At 35.7% G+C, this 15039-nt stretch overlaps 1 protein-coding gene across 3 annotated transcripts in view; it reads left to right on the plus strand.

The window, feature by feature from the left end:
- HBS1L (HBS1 like translational GTPase) overlaps positions 1-15039 on the plus strand; it is a 120055-nt gene that overhangs the window by 32482 nt on the left and 72534 nt on the right. Inside the window, exon 2 of one of the 3 annotated variants that reach the window (XM_069077323.1) lies at positions 12623-12735. The exons of the other annotated variants lie outside the window; for them this stretch is intronic. Coding sequence (XP_068933424.1) covers positions 12669-12735 — 67 coding nt within the window. The 5' untranslated portion in view covers positions 12623-12668. The remainder of the gene's footprint in view (positions 1-12622; positions 12736-15039) is intronic. 3 annotated transcript variants of the gene reach the window in all.

Here is a 15039-nt window from a genome sequence, read left to right on the forward strand (position 1 = left end):
GTCGTGTTCAAATCTTCATGACCCCTTTTGGGGTTTTCTTGGTTAAAATTCTGGCATGATTTGCCATTTCCTTCTCTAGCTCATTTCATAGATGAAAAAACTGAGGCAGACAGGGTTAAGTGACTTACCCAGGGTTACACAGTTAGTAAGTGTCTGAGGCGAGAATTGAGCTCAGGAAGATGAGACTTCCTGACTCTAGGCCTGACATTTATCTACTGTGCCATGTCACTTGCCTTACAAATAGGGCAAGTTTAAAAATGAATTGTGTTATGTACAGAATGGGTGAGGGGGACATAACTAATGATAGTTTGTGTGAAAGAGACTTGGGTCTTTTAGTGGGGTGCAATATCAGTATGAGTCAGAGATAATAATAATAGCTTAAAAAGGTAATATAGTCTTAGGCTTCCTTAATAAATTCAAAGGTTCTAGAGAAAGGTGAGTATTCTGCTACATTTTTCCCTGGTGAGATCACTTAGTGGAATAGGCTGTTCTTATCTGGGCTTTATATTTTGGTAAAGACATTTTTAAACTGAAGATCAGGTAGGATGATAAAAGAACTTGAAGACGTGCCACAGTGAAAACGTTACTTTGATTAACATTTGAGGCTGTACTTATTGCTTTTTCATATACAATTTTCACTTCAGTAAATTATTACTTGGCATTTCTTACAAAAGTTCCTCGCACTTAACATTCCATTTCATGTTTCCATGCCTTGTTCCTCAAGCCTTCAAAGACACACCCACCTCCCCTCTGCCTCTTGGGTATTTTGTTTCCTTCAGAACTTTCCTATAGATACCTTCTATAAGAAACCTTGCTGATTGCTTCAACTGCGCTCTGTCTCCCTGAATTTACTTTGTATTTATTTTGTGCACAATTCATGTATATATGTACATTTTGTTTCTCCTGATGGAATGTAAACCCTTTAATGAAAGAAACTTTTCCTTTTTGTCTTTGTATCCCTGATGCCTGGCCTGTAGTAGGCATGTAATAAATAAATGCTTGTTGATTTTATACTGATTTTAAACTAATTTAATGATAAATATCTTGAGTGGAAGGAGGGGAAAATAATTCCTTGTAAGGTCAATCATACAGTTAAGTCAAGGACGTATATTTTTCTTTCTTTTTTACTTCCATAATGTTTCCCATTCAAGAAACTTGTCAAAATTCTTTTCATCAAACTATTTCAGAACCTTAAGTTGCCATTTATTATTGCATAATCAATCCAATTGATAAATGGTTATTTATGACTAGAGACCTCTGAAGATTCATATTCCTGTATATCTCTTCTTAGTTCTGTCTAATCACTTATGCTTTACTGTAAAATCTCTGTTCCTTAGGTTATTTGTGAAGAACAAGGGTAGTTAATTGGTACCTCTTTATAATAATTATCAAGATCTTGATTCTTTGATGAAAACAAGTGACTCTTAAATTGCCTTTTTTTGTACTAATTTTTTTGGGGGGGTAGATTTTAAATTTGTAATAGAATGTTTCCTTCTTTTTACCTTTCTTTAAATTTCACCTCAGCCATAGTACTATAATAATGTGTCCTCCCCAGAAGTAATAATAGTGTCAGAAATCTTAAGTTTTATCTAATTCTTGATTTTCCTTCTTGTTCTGAAAAATCTGAACTTTATGAACTCAACTTACTTAAATTGTTGCTGCAGTTAATATAACAGTAGAGACAATAGAAAGTTCTCCCCAAATTTGGGATTTTGATTGGTTTCCCTTACTACTTGGAATGGTGTTCATTCTACTTTCATGGTGGCAGATTGAGATTGGGGATATATTAGAAAATTTAAAAAAATCTGCAATGAATAGTGGTGTGGGGCTTATGCGTGCTGTCTCCTTATATCTTCAAGTATTTATGATCTTAAATTTAGAGTCAGAAGGACCCTAGTCCCATCTACTTAGAGTAAATCTTGTAAAGGGAAGAGGGGGAAGGGAATAAGCATTTTCATAGCACCTATCATCTGTCAGGCACTTTTCTAAGCCTATTTTATAGATATTATCTCATTTGATCCTCATAACAACACAGCAAAGCAGGTGCTATCATTACCTCCATTTTATAGATGAGTAAACTGAAACAGATGGGTTAAATGTCTCGTCCAAGGTTCACAAAACTAGTATGTGTCTGAGGCCAGGTTTGAACTCAGATCTTACTGACTCAAAACCCATTGATCTGTCCACTGTGCCACCAGCTGCCTCATAATTTCTTTAGCTTCTATTATAATACTACATTGACATCTCATTATGGTATGGAGGTGCTTCTGGCTTTCCAATTGAATACAAGATTTTACAACAGGGTGTATGTCTGTTGTCTAAAACTTTAGCCATACTAAGTTTGTAGAGGGTGCTCACTAGAGTCTTAGTCATCAGGAGATAATTTTTTTTTTTAACCCACATCTCTCTCTGTAGGAAGTATTACTCAAATAGAGATCAGAGATTCTTGGACAATTAAAAAAGACTTTTCATAATGGTAGTTCTATGTGAGAATTTGTTGAAGGAACCTGGGATGTTTAGCTTGTTGAAGGTAGATATCATAGCTCTCTTCAGTTATTTGTGGAATTATTATGTAGAAGAGTTATTAAAATTATTCCTTATGTCCCCATGGGATAAAACTGTGGGGTACAAGTTACAGAGAAGCAAATTTAGGCATCATATAAGGAAAAACTTCTAACAGTTCCCTAGAAAGGGAAGTGGTAATTCCTAAGAGCATTGCTTCATCAAGAACAGGTAATACCTAACTTTTTCACACACAGGGACTAGACTGGTAGTAGATGAGGGAAATTCTATAAATAAGTTACCTAGATTTCTAGGAAAGCACTTGGAAAGTGTTTCATATTCTTATGGGGAAGATGGAGCGATATAGATTAGATGGTGATGCAATTAGAAAAATATGGAACTGCTTGAATGGCCAAGCTCCAACAATAGTTTTTCAGGGTTCACTGTCACCATGGCAGAAAGTGTCTAGAAGAGTGCCTCGGAGATAATAAGGTCATAGATCTAGAACTAGAAAGGACCTCAGAGGTCATTTGGTCAACTCTTTCACTTTCTCTATGAGGACCCTGAGGTCTAGTGACTTGCCAAGACTACATAGAGAAACACTTCCTAACAATATTGTCCTCTCTTCATCCCACATTTGATCATTTCCTCCCATTATCTCCACCCTGTGTCTCACATGAAGAGGTAGCTCTTCTTGCCAAAGCAAATTTCTTGATCCCATCTTGCTATTGTCTCCAGCATGTTTCTTCTCCATACTTAGCTCTGATATTCCTGAAGTGTGCTTCTGACCATGTCAGCTCCCTACTCAACTTCATTCACACCTTGTTATCTTATGGAGCAAACACAAAATTATTTGACTTTAAAGGTCTTCAGCTAGCTCCTTTAAACTCTTCCCTTCCTATGTTCCATCTTCTTACTCTTTATTCCTTCACATATATACTATAATCCAGTGACATTGTTCTTTTTATTATGTAGGACATTCCATCTCCTGACTGTTTATATTTTTACCTGCTGTCCCTCATGCCTGGAGTGTTCTTCCTCATCTCTGCCTCCTGACTTTTCCTGACCTCATTTAAGGTTCAAATTCCACCTTATGCAAGAAGCCTTTCTGGTTTGTACACTTCTCCCCAATTTCCCTTTCCATTCAGCCTAGTGCCTTCTGTTTGAAATTATCTTCTTTCTCCTCTGTATTAGATCTCATATCCTGTACATAGGTTGTCTGTTCTCCATTAAAATAGAGCTCTTTGAACGCAGGGATTTTATTTTTATGTTTCTTTGTATCAGTGCTTTGCACTGTATCTCACATATAATGAGTATTCAATAAGTATAAATGTTAGTTGACTTACTAACAGGTATTAAACATCAAAAAAGTATCTGTGGTTGGCCCAATGCTTTTTTAAAAACATTTTTAGGGGGCAGCTAGGTGGTGCAGAAAATAGAGCACCGGCCCTGGAGTCAGGAGGACCCGAGTTCAAATACGGCCTCGGACACAACACAGAAAAACTAGTCATGTGACCTTGGGCAAGTCACTTAACCCCAATTGCCCTACCTTCCCCCTCCAAAAAAAAGCAAAAAAAAATTTTTTTTATCAGTGACTTGTGTAAAAGCATATATAGCATGCTCATCAAATTGCAAAATACTCCAAGTTGGGAGGGTTAGCTAACACAATGAAATGAAAGTCATGGTGTAGAAAGAACTAGACAGAGTAAATCTAATAAGGTGAAATTTAACAGAATTAGTGAAGTCTTATACTTGGGTTTAAAAAATCCTCAAGTACATGTTGGGGGAGATTAGATAGCAGTTTCTTTGCAACACAACTGGAAGTTTTTAGTAGATTATAAGCTTATTACAAGTCAGCAGTGTGATGTGGCAGCCAAAAAAGCTAATACAATCTTATGCTTTATTAAAAGAGGCAAAGTTTCCAGAAATAAAGTGTTGATAATCCTGTATTCTGCTCTAGTCTACACATTATGAGTATTGTGTTCCGTTCTGCATATCACAGGTTGAAAAGGATGCTGATAATCTGTAAAATGTCTAGAGGAGTCAATATTGGTAAAAGACCTTGAGTCTGTGTCAAGACAATTGGTTGATATAACTGAATATATTTACCCTGGAGAAGAGAGAACTCAGTTGAGACTTGATTTTAGGAAATAGTTTCCAACAAATTTATCCAAAAGTGGAATTTATTGCCTCAACAGGTTGTGGTCCTTCCTTACTTGAGGTTTTGAAGCAGAGACTGGATAAATACTAGATCTGTTAAAGCAAGGATTCTTTTCAGGTGTGGGATGGACTAAGTGGTCACTGAGGTTCTTTCAAACTGTCTGATTCCCATTGCTAGACATATATTAGAGTAGGTCAATAATTAAAAAGAAAGATCACATGCACCAAAATATTTATAGCAATACTTTTTATAGTAGCAAAGAGGTAGAAGCAAAGTAATCCTCCACTGATTAGGGAAAGGCTAAATTATAGTACATGATTTTAATGGAATTAAAGTTCTGTAAAAGTGATGAGCAGTGATTACTGAAAAGCATTGTAAGACTTATGTGAACTGATACGAAGTGAAGTAAGTGGAACAGAATCAGTATGGAACAGTTTACATGATTATAATAATGAGTGGAAAAAACAACAAAAAAATCATAAGTGAGTACTAGGGAAAATTATGACCAACCCTGACCCCTAAAGAAGAAAATTAGAAGTTACTTTTCTCTGCAGAGGTGGGAGGCAGTGGGATCTGAGTACTGCATTTAACTTTTCAGTCCATCGATTAATTTTGCAGAACTTTAAAACAAATGTTTTTTGTTATCATTGACTCTTGGATTGGAAAGCAGGAGGGGATATGTTAGGAAATGCAAGTGATAAAAAAAGATATAAAGAAATTGTTTGTGAAAAGAACAAATATACATATAATTTACAAAATTTTCTCATGGTCATCAAAGATACCCTTAACCCTTAATTAAAGATAGCCTTAATTAATAAATTGTTCTTCAAAAGTTTTTCTGTAGGGAGGAGTGGCTAGGTGACGCAGTGAATAGAGCACCGGCCATGGAGTGAGTACCTGAGTTCAAATCTGACCTCAGATGCTTGACATACTTACTAGCCATGTGGCTTTGAGCAAGTCAACCCTAATTGCCCTCCAAAAAAAAGCAAAAAAATTTTTTTTCTGTAGAGATGAGGAATTAGGTATATGGGTCAGTAGCTGTAATATTCTCTTGGTTATTCCCATGGCTTCAGGTATCCTCCTTTTTTTCACATCCTTTGCTTTACATATGTTATGTTTATACACATATGTGGCATATATATTAACACCAATATACAGAAGACTAGAAAAACCATTATAAAGTAATGTAAAAGTTTTAATGGTATTATAAATCTTAAAATTTCCAGTCTTCATCAGATGTGTGTTCAGTGTCATGAAAGTTACCTAAGGATACCACCTCCCATTCAAAAGAGAGAAATTTTTTTGCAATATAGTTTTTAAGTGCAGGTTTCCTGATAGTTTACAGTTTGAGAAGCACTTTCAGGAAGCAGCCCTATCAGACTCGGTGATAGAACAAAATGCCTCATGCTGACTCTTCTCTGTAATTGTTGTGAAGACCTTTGCTTATGTCTCTGTTTTAGACATCATCTGATAGTAATGATCAGATCAGAGTTGTTGTTGTTTCTTTTATATATGAAGGTTCTTACAGTTTTTATTTTTAAAAAAAATATTTGCAAAACAATTGGGGTTGTGACTTACCCTGGGTCACACATCTATTAAATGTCAAGTGTCTGAGCCTCAATTTGAACTGAGGTTCTCCTGACTTTAGGGCCTGTGTTGTGTCCATTGTGCCACCTAGCTGCCCCTCAGTCAGAGTTGTTAAACAGTTGTGTTATAATCTTTGGCTTTACCTCCCCATATTCAATCAGTTGTAAAGTTTGTTTCTACATTCATAACAGCTCATGTAACTCCCTCTTCACTCAGAAATATGACCCTAGTTCAGGGCCTCATTATTTCTATTCTGGACTATTGCAATAATAAGCTCATTGGTTTCCTTACCATCAGCTTCTTTCCTTTCTAATTCAGCCAGCACAATTGCCAAAATGATTCTCCTTAGATCTGGGTCACTCTCCTATTGAAAAAGCATTATTGGCTTCCTCTTGACCCTTTGATATAATACAGATTCCTTTAGCATTTCAAGCCCTTTGTAGTCTGAAACTATCCTATTTTTCTGACATTACCTAATATACTCCTTCATACAATCTGTGTTCTAACCAAGCAGTTCTTCTTCCTTGTATGTGACAGTCCATTTCACATCTGCCTTTATCACACAGACTGTTCTTTATGCCCAGAATGGATTTCTTCCTCAGCTACCTTAGCTTCTTTTCAAAACTCACATTGGAGAACAGTTCCCACATGTGGATTTCCTTTCCTACTAATCCTTTTTTCTTAGCACAGTTACTTTGCATGTATTTTGTGTTATTTTGAGTATAGATTGTTTTCCCTATAATGTAATGCAAGCTTTTTGAGGAAAGAGACGGTTATGTTTTTGTATTCTAAGCACTTAGAATAAGGCCTAAGTGCTTAAATATGTGCTTATGGATTGATAAAGCCAGTATTCTTCTGGTGGTTATTTTATGACTGGTAAGTTATGGGAGATTGAATTAGAAATTGAGGGTGACCTTAATGAAAACCTGAGGATGACACTCTTTGGTGGTATCGATGGTATTAGGGTAGGCATAGTTGGTGGGAATTTCCCTATTTATGAGATCATAGATCCATTGCAGTATTACAGTCATAATACAAAGCCTAACTTTACAAATGTTGAGATGCCCAAATGTTTAAATTTTGGTTATGAACTCTGAGAATTATCAGAGTGTATTAATCTTAGATTTTGAGAACTCAGTATTATATGGGTTCATAATTTAAAGTTTGTCATTGTGTTAGTTGTAACTGAATTTGTGAAATTTCTTTTTCAGGGTTTTTTTTTTGCTGCTGATATTTAAATACTGCAGTGGTTAGTGATAGCATTTTATTACAGAGTACATTTTAGTCCTCATTTTTTCCGTCTAATTTGATTCAGAGTTATGTTAACAATTTCAAACAACTAAAAAAACCTTATCCTATTTTATTTTAATCCCAGGAGTACCATCTGACTATAAAATTTAGGATAATACAAATATCAAGGATTGAAGAAAATTTGTAAATTCTGCTTCCTTTTATAATTCATTATACTTTAATTTAACTCTGTCAGTCTTGAAATTATATTAAAAAATACATTCAGAGGGGTAGAGGGGAATTCCCTTAAACCAGCACAAATGAATTATATCCTACATCAAAATTTCAAAAGAAACTTTATATACTTACAATAATAGATTTTAGAAATGGTACAGACCATGAAGTCATTTGATTCAGTCTCTTCATTTTGCAAATAAACAACCTAAGATCTGGAAAGGTTAAGTATCTTTCCTTTGGTCATAAACTAGTTAGAAGTAAAGTCAGAGTTATACCCCAATGCTGTTTAACAAATTTATTTTCTCTGATTTGAAAATACAAAATTTTATCTTCTCCAAATAGGGTTCATATACTCAGAATTTTGTGCTAGTCATTCTTTTAGTAATTACCTCTTAAGAAATTTAGTTATTGCTTAGAGAAGTTCCAGAGGAAACTCAAGCCTAATTGCTTAAGTATTGTTTATTTTTGTATATTATAATGTATATTCTATGGTAATTTTTGCATTAACATGTTAAAAGTATATGTAGATTTCATCTTTTATGGATTTCTACTAAATCTCTCTACTCTGATGCCTTACTGTGGCATATAAGTGACTCCTGGCTTTTTGGAAGCTATGCTACTGGAGTGAGTTCAAGAACTGACAGGTCCTACCAAGTTGGAAAGTCTTTGTACCAGCCCAGTGATGAACATTATTTCTTCTGAAAATCAGCCTAAGTAAGTGTGAAGAGGATCATCACCAGGCAGTGAATTTTTTCAGTCACAACAACTTACAAAAATTATCTACTAAGGCATGGAGGGGTTACCATCTGCCTCAGTCAGTGGAAGGAAGGGAGTGCCTCCATTAACAAAATTGTGGATCTTCAAAATACATCTTATAAAAATTCCTTAACAGAGCATTTCAAATTTACAGTTGTACACAAATTTTCTGGGAAATGCCTTACAAACTTAGCAATTAAGTTCTTGTACTGTGTTCACTGATATTACTCATTGTGTGTCCTCATTTCTTCCTCAATGCCATCTTGCTGCTATGGTTTTTGAAGTGTTTTGCTGATACTATTGTTTGGGAGCATAGCCATAAGTAGAATTTTGCCTTGCCTTGTCCTCTGTTCTTACACAGAAACATGAAAAAATAGATTTGAAAATTTGTTGGTATTAAACAATTTGTTAAAAGATACCATTACTGTTAATAGTATGATTTGAGAGTTAAAACCCGTGACAGTAATTAATACCTATGTAGTCATTAGTTCCAGAGAATGATGCTTATATAATTTTGTGCTGATTTTAAGTCAATTTTTGTTCCATAAGGCCTTTGTCATTTGAAGAAAACATTACGGCTAGACTGGATTTACCCATCTTTTAAAAAAATTTTCCCCAGGCCTGATCATGATTACTTTAGTGTAGGGAACTCCTGAAATGGAAACTCCCTTTTTTGGAATTTACAGTCTCAGAGAATTAGTTGAGGCAATGAGAGGTTAAATGACTTGGCTAGAATCATATGACTAGTGTGTGGTAGGCAGGACTTAAATACAAATCTCTGACTCAAAGACAGGATGCCTATCCATTTTGGCATATAGCATCCCTAAAAGGCTTATTTCACCCTCCCCTTCAACTTCTTTTACCTAGAATAGGTAAAAGAAAAAACTGCTTATCTTGAATAAGGTTATCCTGCTTATCTTAGGTTGTATTATAGTCATGGGTTTTAGTCGGAGTGTTGGTGATACCTGTGAGGACAAATGTTCCTTCTTGTATTAGAATATTTAATTCATTTTACTTTTTACCTATACTTTGTGGCACGTCAGATGGGGTGAGGGGTGAGGAGAGGGTTGGTGGTGCATACTAGTTGATTTCTGAGGTCTTTCCCAACCCTTTTTGGATCTGTAATCCTAAAGTCCTGGTCATAGATTTAATTACTGACTTTTTCTTTGATAATGTACCTTATGAACTTCTGGGTTTTTTTCTTGCATCATAGCTATTCTACTTGGTATATAGTTTGATGAGTATACATAGGCATTTGTTTTCCTTCTGCTTTCCTTGTAAGATTCCAGCTAAAGGCATTCTTACCAGTCCTTTTCATATTCCTATCAAGGAAACTGTAATTCCTGTATTTAAACCATGATCCAGAAATCTTAAGTCCCATTCTCAAAGAGCATATTCTTAACCAATTCTTCCCTTCACATGATCCTCCCATACCGTCATACATTGTTATCCAACCTATTCTTTATAACATCTCTAATAATTAAGCAACTTGCTCTTAAAGAACTCTAGTGCTGGAAAATTCAGTACTTCCCAAGACAGCCTATTCACTTTGGAAAGCTCTAATTGTTATGAAGTTTTTCCTTAAAACCTAAATCTGCCTTTCCAAAACTCAATACAATATTCCTAATTCTCTTTGGAACCAACCAGAATACATCAAATCTTTTAACAGAACAACTTTCACATATTTGAAAACAGCTATACTGTCTCTCCTAAGTCTTTTTCAGGCTGAATTTTTCTATTTCTTTTGACCAATCATGATTTTGTATGCTCTCCAGCCCATCCATTGTCTTTGTCAGTCATTTTTGCTATCTTCTCAATTCTTTCTGATGACTTTAAATGTGGGTCAGAAAAGAACCCAGGGCTAGATAGTAGATTTAGGCATTACTTGCACAGAAACATAGTTGAAACAGTCAGAGTAGATATGATTGCCAAGTAAGAGAGAAGAGTGTGAAGGGTGGGGGAATACTTTTTACATTAAGTACTCAGGAAAAGGATAAGGATGCAGCAAGGAAATATGGAATAAATGTAAGAACTAGGAGGGCATGGTGTTTCAGAAGTCATAGTAATCATTCAGTAGGAACATACTGTCATCTGTTAGAAGTTCCAGAGGGATCAAGGAAGATGAGAACTGAAACAGGTATTGATTTTTATAATTAAGAAGTTGTTGATGACATTTGAGAGAGCAGTTTCTGTACAGTGGAGGCAAAAGCCAGATATCAAAGGGTTAGTGAGTAGTGAGGAAGTAGAGACACTAGTGAAAGATAATTTTTTCCCAGATATTTAGTACTGAATTTGAGGAGAGAAATGATAGATGAGTAGATAAGATGGCAAAAAAAAGGGAAAGCCTTTTTAACATTTGGAAGACCTGAGTATGTAGATGTATAGTATGAAGCCTTTGATGAAGGAGAGATTAGGATGATTGAAAATATTCAGGATATTACCTTACAAAGGCCTGGAGGAGTTGTGAGGAAATGTGATCAGGAATATCGGTGGAGAGATTGACCTTAATGAGAAACAGATATGCTTGTTTTGTGATCATATGGAAGGAGAATGGGTAATTTGTGAGAGACTTGAGGAATAGAGTAATAGGATGAGGTAGCTCAATTTGTTCTTGGTTGAATAGAAGATAGCAGCATTTGTTTTAGGAGTGAGGGTTGTGGCTGTGTGGGGCAAGTCATTTAACCTCTCTGGGCCTTAGTTTCCTCGTTTGTAAAATTAAGGAGCCGGACTAGATGACCCTTGAAGCCCCTTCTACCTCTAGTTCTGTGATCATGAGACAAGAGAAGGTTTGGAATGGTCATTATGGGAAAGAAGATAGGAAATTAAGGATTAGTGAGGATTGTCAAATAGTAATGGAGTTCATGTTAGGGAACGTAGCAGTTTGTTTATATGGAGGATTAGAGTGAGCTTTAGACATTTTCTTTTGACTTAGTAATACTAAAGTAGGGATGGGGATTACATAGTGATGATTTCTAAGTCTAGATTGATGGAAGTTAGTGAGTCAGGGGATTCTATGGTAGGTACTATTTAGCAAAATATTTAAGAGAAAGATTGTAGACTAGAGACCAGTGAAGGCAGAGTGAGTGAGATAGATTGGGAAAATAGGCATGGGTTTGCAGAGGTGGGGAACCTGTGGCCTCAAGGCCACAGGACCTCTGGATCCTCAAGTGTGACCCTTTGACTGAATCTGAACTTCACAGAACAAATCCCCTTAATAAAAGAATTTGTTGTGTAAAACTTGGTCTCAGTCAAAAGGCTGCACCCAAGAACCTAGAATTCTAGGCCACAGGTAACAGGTCCCCCACCCGATTTAGGGACTTGAGGTCATGGTAGCTATGAAATTGCAGCTTTAATGTGGTTGGGAGAATTGTAGAGAGGAAACAGTAGTTGCTTTTGGTTATTGAGTGAAATTTCGAAGTTCTGGCTACAGAAGTGAGAAGAAATCTTAAAGTATCTTCTGAAAAAGACTAAGAGGGGAAAAGTGGTAAATAACTAGATTAATTAGAAAAAACTTTTCTGGTAATTGTAACTAGATTAATTAGAAAAAACTTTTCTGGTAATTGGATTTGTATGAACTAACTTCAGTTTGCTTGATAGGTGACTAATTGCCCAGTTAATAAAGGTGGCAGACTGAATTTTCTCTAAAGTGGGTTGGAAGCCCACAGGCAATAATTTTACATCTCAGGGTTATCCTAGGGAGCAGAACATATTAGGATTTTATAAATGCTTGTTAATTTATAAATAAAAGCATTAGGGAAAGGTATTAGCAAGAATCCCAAAAAATTGAGGATATCATATGAGGCACATATGAAGGAGGGGTGTGTGAAAGGGAATTATTTAGTGATATGCAGAAAGTACACTATATTTCTGCCAGTATAAAAGAATAGCTATCCATAGTCAAAGTGCAAATTGATCTGTTATATAAAGGAAAAGGTAAAATACCTTGGAAGAACATGTCAGTACTTAAGGGTTTAGGGAAAATAATGTCCTTTAGAAAGAAATGAGAAAATTCTGAAAACTCTTCAGAGGTAGAGAATAAATACTAACTTGTGATTGTAGATCAGATGGCAGAAAAATATGGCAAATGAGAGAGAAAGGACCACTACATATTTGCAGCTCAGTAATTGATATGTAGTACTTTCCTTAAAGGGGAGAACTGGATCCTCTCAGGAAGAAGCTTCTTTTTATTCAAAGAATGATGATGTGGATCCACAGTTCCCATCAGGAGAGAGGTCATGTGGCAATTGTCAGCAGAAAAAGAGGTGAGTATTGGTTATTATTAGCTCCTTACTGAAGGGTACCAAGGTGGATATTTGTTGATATGCCATAAGTAATAGAGAGGTATATTTTTCTGCAAGGGAAGAAACTTGACCATTTGGAAGAGCCTTCAGAGAATTATCAGATGATGAATACTGTGCACTGCTTACAATTCAATCACTGTGGCTCATTGAAAATGGGGCATTAGAATAGAGAGCCAGGTTTTGGAAAGTATATAGCTGGCTAATAACATAGTGTGTAAAATGGGATTTGGATTTCCAGAACACAATTTAAATATAGATAAGGTGGGCTCTTGGCCAGGCTCTTAGGGTTATAAGTGTAGGGTTGGAAGGAACTTTAGAAATCATCTAATTTCCTGGACCTCCCCACCTTCTTCTTTGTCCCCAACACACATAATTTTACAGATAAATCTGAGGCCCAGAAAGGTTAACTGGCCTGCCCAAAGTTACACTGGTATTCATGCCCTGTCACTTTTTTGTACTCTTTCACATTTCACCATGCTACTGGAATGAAGAAGTATAACAAGTATTGACGAAAACACATTTTCTTGGATTCTTGCAAATTTAACACAGATGGTTAAGCTGAAAATGGAAGGCAAGAGAGAAAATTATCCAAATATATGTGAACCTAGATGATATAGAGAGTAATAGATTTAGCATGAGAGAATTTTAGTAGAGATGACTAGTCACTATTCTTAGGTGACTTTTTCCAAGCAAAGAGCGAGCAACACAAATGCAAAGTGTGGGAGTAACAAAGAGGGTTAAACAAGCTTCTAAAGAGTAAGTCAGTCCAAGAAGTATGAAGTAAACATTCTGAAGACACAAGTATAAATAACTCCAATGAGGAAGAAAAGGAGAGCTATCTAAAAACATTGATGAGAATGCATAGGGAACTAATTCATCAAGATCATTAAAAAAGACAATCATAGAAGATGGAATGAAAAAGAGCAATATGGTTCTGTAAGAATAATGTGGAGTGTTCCATTATTCTGAATGAGTTTGAGGTGGATGTTTAATGCTAAAGACAACAAGAAAGACTTGGAGACTTTGGTCTTCTCTCAGCTTAGGAAAAGGGACTGACTGATGGGCAAGTAGCAGTGGTGTGAATGGGTTAGCCAGGGAAATCTGAGACAGTGATTCCCATCATCTGGAAGGCTGAATAACCTGGGGAAAAAATGCTGTATATAGAGTTAGGGAATATAGGTTTCAGTCCTGCTACTTAACTCATATAAGTAAGTAGGACAAGTCCCTTCTCTGACCCCTTGAGAGAGTAATTTCAGTAGCATGGCAAACTTGATTGCAAAGGTTTTCCTCATATATAAGAATGAGGGGGTTAGAATAGATGGCCTCAGGTTTTCTTCCAACTTTGAACTACGATTCTGTCTTTTTTTTAGATATGTTGAGGATGAAAGGAAATTCAAAGGAGGAATAGAACTGGATAGGATAATGATGAAGATAGTATTCAGATCTAGCCAACTCATTGTGTCTTATTTTCTCTGCCAAGAAGATTGGTCTTTGTACAGGGAGGGATAGAATGATTGTTTAGTAGAGAGCTGAAACCCAAGATAATGAGATGTACCTAATGACATCATCTCAAAATTCAGAAAATTTATATTAGGGATCCTGAAGTAGCTGACATTTGTAACCAGAAGGTAAGAGCAAAGTTGTAGAGTTGGAGAAATGTTTCACAATTTTCCAAAAAGGGAAGAAAGTTGATACTACAAACTTTAGACTGGTGATCTTCCCTTTTTGGCACATCCATAAAATAAGTTATTAAATGATGGCTTGTGAGTATTAGAAAGGAAGTGGTTTTCATGAAAAGCAAGCATGGCTTCATCAACCAATTATCATTTCTCTTTGGGCATAATTAATAAATTGTTAGATCATAGGAATTTTGTCTATGTGATATAAAGTATAATTAGATTTTAGCAAAACATTTAGTATTTACTAAGTCTCTTATTTGATCCTTAAGGAAAATGACTCAAAGAATAGTCTTTAATAGTTTACTGTAGACTTGGAATGACATCTATATTAGAGTCCCTTAAGGGTATGTGTTGACTTTTGTACTTTTTAACATGTTTATTGATGATTTTGATCATGGTACAGATGGCATGCATATCAAATGTGCCAAAGGCACGAGGCTAGGTGTAAAAACTAACACATGCAATGACAGTTTTGAATCCAAGAAGATCTCAATAAGCTGGAATGTTGGGATAAATCTAATACAATGAAACTTAACAGGGATAAATATAAAATTCAGCATTTGGGTTCAAAAAATCATCTTTTTCA

The sequence above is a fragment of the Petaurus breviceps genome, unplaced genomic scaffold, assembly GCF_028583685.1.
Source record: "Petaurus breviceps papuanus isolate PSGF00001 unplaced genomic scaffold, PetGlider_PUasm1.0 90977, whole genome shotgun sequence".
Classification (NCBI taxonomy): domain Eukaryota; kingdom Metazoa; phylum Chordata; class Mammalia; order Diprotodontia; family Petauridae; genus Petaurus; species Petaurus breviceps.